The sequence below is a fragment of the Bos mutus genome, chromosome 7, assembly GCF_027580195.1.
Source record: "Bos mutus isolate GX-2022 chromosome 7, NWIPB_WYAK_1.1, whole genome shotgun sequence".
In the NCBI taxonomy this organism is placed as follows: domain Eukaryota; kingdom Metazoa; phylum Chordata; class Mammalia; order Artiodactyla; family Bovidae; genus Bos; species Bos mutus.
In genome coordinates this window covers 44,226,345-44,232,776 of record NC_091623.1, presented here as the reverse complement: position 1 = coordinate 44,232,776, position 6,432 = coordinate 44,226,345, and the positions used below count along the sequence as shown (strand labels likewise).

Sequence of the window (6,432 nt, the reverse complement as noted above, 5' to 3'; positions counted from 1 at the left end):
TATCTTTGAAGACGGGGGAATAAAATCTCCTCCTTGCTGTCTATTCAAGAAGAATCACATATGTCAGGGTCCTCACTCATTCTTCTGGGGGTCCCCACCTGCCTATAGAAAGATAAGATATTCTTAGGCATAGATAATGGGATGAAGTTCCTCTCACTGCAAATAAGCTAAAGATTATGATGATAGAACTTATGGAAGAGAGGGAAATATCAGAGAAGAACAAACAGTATGCATGAAACTGAATTGGAGTATGGATACTCTACAGACCTGAATCATTGCAAGAGTTCTATGGAGACAGACATTATTAAGCCCAAGCCTTCTGTCACACTTCCATAACACTTAACTAGCCATCAGGAACTTAAGGGACAGAAGGTTCTGCGGAAGCTTCTCTGTATGGCGTTCTTCAGCTCCTTATTCCTGAGACTGAAAATGATGGGGCTAAGAAAGGGGGTGAAGACCGTATATGTGGTGGCCATGAGAGTGTTACTGTCCATGGAATGGGCGCCTTTGGGCTTGAGGTAGATGATGGAGGCAAAACCGTAGTGCACGACCACTATGGTGAGGTGGGAGACACAGGTGGAGAAGGTCTTGTGCCGGCCCTCAGTGGAGGGGATCCTCAGGATGGCAGCCACAATGAAGACATAGGAGAGGAAAATGAGGAATAAGCACCCCATCAGGGCTGTGACACAAAGCAGAATCACAGCCATGGAGACAGTGGCTGTCTCCTTTCCACAAGCCAACTTCAAGAGGGCAAACACGTGACAGAGAAAATGGTGAATCACATTAGACCCACAGAAGGTGAGGTGAAAAATTATCAATGTCAACATCATCCCCATGACTGAGCCACCAGCCCAGCACCAGGACACAAGACGGGCACAGTCACGGGTGCTCATGAGCACATTGTAGCGCAGGGGGTGGCAGATGGCCACGTAGCGGTCGTAGCCCATGATCATGAGCAGGAAGGAGTGGGTGAAGCCAAACGTGAAGGAGAAGAACATCTGGCTGGCACAGGCCACAAAGGTGATGGAGCGGTGGGTGGAGAGCATGTCCACCAACATTCGAGGGGTGACTGCAACAGTGAACAGGATCTCGGAGATGGAGAGGGCACACAGGAAGAGGTACATGGGGGTGTGGAGGCTGTGCTCCCTCCAGATGGTGCCCATGATGAGCAGGTTCCCCAGCAGCGTGAACAGGTACATCAGCAGGTACAGCAGGAAGAAAGTGGGCAGGAGCTGCTGAGGGAAGTTGGAGAAGCCGATGAGGATGAATTCAGACACCGTGCTGTAGTTCTGTCCAGACGAGGATGCTGCATCTGGGGAGATTAGAAGCAAGATGAAGGCCCAGTGGTTACAACAGAGGCTCTTCCATAGATTAATGGAGAATTGAAGAGTTCTATACTATATAACTTCCTGAGCTTCCCTGGTGGCTCAGATGGTAAAGAATCTAGCTGCAATGTGGAAGACCCAGTTTCCATCCCTGGTTGGGGAGATCCCCTGTAGAAGGGAATGGCAACCCACTCTAGTATTCTTGAATGCAGAATTCCACGGACAGGGGAGCCTGGCTACAGTCCATGGGGTCACAAAGGGTCGAACAGGACTGAGCCACTAACACTTTCACTTCATATTATGTAACTGTTTTTTAAACTTTTCTGGGTCTCAAAATCTTCATCAGTAAGATGGAGTAAATCATAGTAATTCCTGCCATTCATCTTTATGATAACTATAAAGCAAGACACAGATAAAGCAGACACAGACAATCAAGGTCATAGTCTCTTCAATATTGTGCCTATTCTAGAACACATATATTTGGATATTGAGGCTCTAAAAATTTTTTGAGAGACTTTGGCCTTTATTGAGTAGCCCTTTTATATTTATTTTAATTCTGTTTGATTGGTACTCACTTCAGCATCTTATTTTGAATTATGTATTACTTTCCTAAAGAAGCATAAGCAAAGGTTTGAAAAAAAGGAATAGGCTGCAACTAAAGAAAGATCCCACATGGCACAACTAAGACCTGGTGCAGTCAATACAATAAATAAATACTTTAAAAAAGAAAATAAAATGATGGACAAACGTATCCCAGCCAAATAAGCACCAAAGGAAAGCTGAAGCAGTAATCCTGGAAGCAGAAAAAATGAGAATTTAAGGAAAGACTAATTATAACATCTGTTACCCTATTCCATTGAAAGGAGCCAAGTTACCTAGAGAAATGATCTGTGCATGGATGGCAAGCCTAGGACACTGCTGCCACCGTGAAATGGAACTTCCACTGAGCAACGTGCTTATGTTCAATGATGCCAGAACAGTATGGATGGTCCTCAAAAAACTAAAAATAGAACTACCATATGATCTGGAAATTCCAATCCTGGGTGTGTAACTGGAGAAAACGAAAACACTAATTCAAAAAGTACATTCACCCCAATGATCACAGCAGCAGTATTTACAATAGCCAAGATATGGGAGCAACCTAACTGCCCATCAGCAGAAGAACAGATAAAGAAGATGTGGTATATAAATACAATGGATTATAATTCAGCCAATAAAATAATGAAAACTGTCATTTGCAGAAACCATGAACAGACCTAAAGAATATTTTTCTTAGTGAAATATATCAGATGGAGAAAGACAAACACTGTAAGATATCACTTATACGTGGGATCTAAAAAACAATACAAACAGACTCACAGATAAAGAAAAGAAGCTAGTGGTTACCAAAAGGGAAAGGGAAGGGGAGAGGAAGAAAACTAGGGGACTGGGATTAACATATACAAACTACTATACAATATAGATACAAGTTACTATATACAAAGATATATTGTATAATACAGGGAATTATAGTCATTATGTTGTAATAACTTAGAAACTTTGAATGGAATATAATCTGTAAAAATACTGAATTACTAAACTGTAAACCTGAAACTAATATAATGTTGTAAATTAACAAAACCTCAATAAGAAATAAAATGTTACAAAACATGCACACATCAAGGGAAAAAGAAGAATATTTTATGAAGTGCAGAAGAAAATTTTAGAGACCTGAATATCATTTAACATATGACAACGTACACTACAGTATTAGTAATAAATAGATGATGTCAGGGAAATAGATATAAAATACAAAGAGGTAAATCAATTTTGGATAGTTGGATAAAATAAGTTGGAAATTTTAAGAGTTCAGAAGTGCAATTTGGGAATTATAATGCAATTAATACATACAGACATAGGCTCCTGAATATACTTATGCCTCTCACCAGAAATTAAACATTTTCTTTCAAGAACATAGAGGACTTTAACGAAATTTGTTTGAAGGCCAAAAGAAACCTCCATCAACTTCAAAGTATAAATATTATATAGATTACAATGCATTATATTTGGAAATCAATGGAGAAGAAATAGCTTTTAAAATTCCATAAGCCAGGAAGCTCAATACAGTATTAAATATGCTTTTGTTTCAGTAGTAAATCATGAAATAAAGAAATATTTATAATTAAATAATTTAAACATCAAATATAAATATTTTAAGCTAAAATAGTATGAGGGAATGAGGGAAATTTACAGATCTACATATAATTATCAAGAAACTATCCAGAAAAAATTATGCTTCTGACAGCCAATATCAGGTGAATGAAAAAAAAGACTAATAAGATAGAAACAAAGAAAAGATGCCAATAAGAAAACTAAAATTAAAATTGGGAAATAACTTTAAAAATTATGGATATTTAAAAATTAATAAAAATAGAAATTATAAGTTAAGAAATTTAAAACAATACATGAAATTAACATATTCTCAGAAATATAAAATTCCAAACTGGTGCAAGAAAAAACAGACTCTGGATATTCAAAAAAGATATAAAGAAAAGGAAGTGGTTAAAGAACTTCTCTTTCTATAATCATCAGCCCCGCTTGGCTTACAAGTGAGAGCTTATAAATTTTTAAAGAGCAGTTGATGAAAACCTTATACATGTTCTTCAAGTTAACACAATGGAGTATTACTCAGCCATTAAAAAGAAAACATTTGAATTAGTTCTAATGAGATGGATGAAACTGGAGCCTATTATACAGAGTGAAGTAAGCTAGAAGGAAAAACACCAATACAGTATAATAACACATATATATGGAATTTAGAAAGATGGTAACAATAACCCTGTGTACAAGACAGCAAAAGAGACACTGATGTATAGAACAGTCTCATGGACTCTATGGGAGAGGGAGAGGGTGGGAAGATTTGGGAGAATGGCATTGAAACATGTAAAATATCATGTATGAAACGAGATGCCAGTCCAGGTTCGATGCACAATACTGGATGCTTGGGGCTGGTGCACTGGGACGACCCAGAGGGAAGGTATGGGGAGGGAGGAGGGAGGAGGGTTCAGGATGGGGAACACATGTATACCTGTGGTGGATTCATTTTGATATTTGGCAAAATTAATACAATTATGTAAAGTTTAAAAAATAAAAAATAAATAAAATTTTAAAAAAATGGGAAAAATAAAGTGTTCAATTCATTTCATCATTCAGGTTAATGCAAGCTTTATACTATTAATAAAACCAGGTGAGAATGTTTATAAGACAAGGCAAATTATGGACCCACTTCACCTATCCATGCAAGTGTAAAAATCCATTATAAGTCAAATAGAATGTGGTAGTAAATATAGTGAATTGTGATCAAGTGGTGTTGGTTTATCCCATGAATGACAAGATGGTACAGTGTCAGATAACCTATCATGTGATTCATTACATACATAAGCTGAAAATATTCATATCATTATTTAGATTAAGGAAGGAATATGTTTCTAAAATTCAACTCATTTAAAATTGTAGAAATTTTGATACAATTGTCATATAACATTGTATTAGTTTGAGGTTACAACGTAGCAGTTTGATATAACTGTACCTGCTTATGACTTTTAAAAAACATTTTTTGCAACATGAAGTCAAAGGGGACTTTCTTAACTAGATAAGTATAAAACTAGCAAACAGTATACCAGCTGGGGACATTGACATGCATTATTTTAGGACCAGGAACAAGCCAAGGTTACTCACTGTCTCTGCTGGTCTTTAATATGGAACTTAAAGTCATGAGCGGTGCTACAAGGAAAGAAAAAGAAAAAAGATATATAAGGATAGCAAGTGAAGAGACATGACCATCTATCCAGAAATGATAAAAGAATCAAGATGAAATATTTAAGAACAATATGAGAGGGCAATGATGCAGAGAAAAAGATCGATTTCCAAAAATCACATTTTTTCTCCCACTGTTACTCCAGTAATAATCATTCAAAGCATAGAATTTAGGTGAAAGTAAGAAAACGCTTCCGATAAGGCACTTAACTATAAAGAAATAGCTCTCAAGCATTCCTGTCTTCAATCCCTTTGTGTTCAAAAATTATTGAGGCCCCTTAAAGGATTTTTGTTTGGGTGGGTATAATAACTATCACTTTTACCATATTAAAAATTAACAACTGAGAATATTTAAAAAATTGAGCTAGTGTGGGAAGGGAGGTGGGAGGGGGTTCAGAATGGTGGAACACATGGCAGATTCACATTGATGCATGGCAAAAACCACCACAATACCATACTGTAAAGTAATTATCCTCCAATTAAGATAAATTAATTTTTCAAAGTATGTTTATAATAATAATAATAATAATAAAACCGTTTCACGTTCATATTAGTAACAACATATTTATTATATGAGAGTGATTATATTTTCTTTTTTTTTTTTTTGACATTAGAAACCTTTTATTGAGACAAGGCCAACAGAGGGCTGGACATATTACAGGGTCAAGGAAGACTGAGGAAACTAATCTGATTTCTTTTTCTTCTGTGGAAGAGTGGGCAGCCCAAATAATGAACAGAAGCCACTCTGAGATTACTATTTATACTTAAGGCAATTTAAAAAATGAGATCTCAGCCAAAAAGCCTATACCCAGCATAAAAAAAAAAATTACATCTTTTGGATGGATGGACTAAAAAGGCTAAATTGTCTACTCAAAATCTGTACAGCAGGAACCTGTTTTCAGCAGGTAAGCCTATTTACAAGTAAGATCCTCTTACTCTTGTAACATTGTCCTGTTTTAAGAAAATATATAATACCCATCCTCTGCAGAGTTAGTCCGTAAGGCCTCTGTGACTCCACAGAAGTATAAAACTGTCTCTACTACAGAACTATTTATACAGCAGTGTAAATACATATAAACACACTTGCCCCTCGCCCCATCCTACAAACAGGTTATAAATATCTTGAATGAGAAGTTATGGCTCATTCATTTTTATATCTTCAGTGACAATTAATAGGCACTCTCTCTCACTCTTTCTTTATACATGTGTATATAATTATTTTCTTGCATGAATACTAAATGAAAATGATTTTATACCATGACTGTTTACATTTCAAACATTCCCACCATTATGCATCTCTAAAATAAGAACA

General features: G+C 36.5%; 1 protein-coding gene across 1 annotated transcript; it reads right to left on the bottom strand.

The window, feature by feature from the left end:
- Window positions 1–350: 350 nt before the first annotated feature.
- Window positions 351–5,079, bottom strand: LOC102267167 (olfactory receptor 10H3). The gene is made up of 2 exons (XM_070374698.1): window positions 5,043–5,079; window positions 351–1,312 (listed from the first exon to the last, which is right to left on the bottom strand). The coding sequence occupies exons 1-2, from the start codon at window positions 5,077–5,079 to the stop codon at window positions 351–353; spliced, it is 999 nt and encodes a 332-aa protein (XP_070230799.1).
- Between the last annotated feature and the right edge of the window lie 1,353 nt (window positions 5,080–6,432).

Coding starts and splice junctions, on each gene's coding strand:
- LOC102267167 (XM_070374698.1), bottom strand. CDS start 5,079: ATGACTTTAAGTTCCATATTAAAGACCAGCAGAGACA. Junction 1,313..5,042: donor ATTAAAGACCAGCAGAGACA/GTGAGTAACCTT, acceptor TAATCTCCCCAG/ATGCAGCATCCTCGTCTGGA.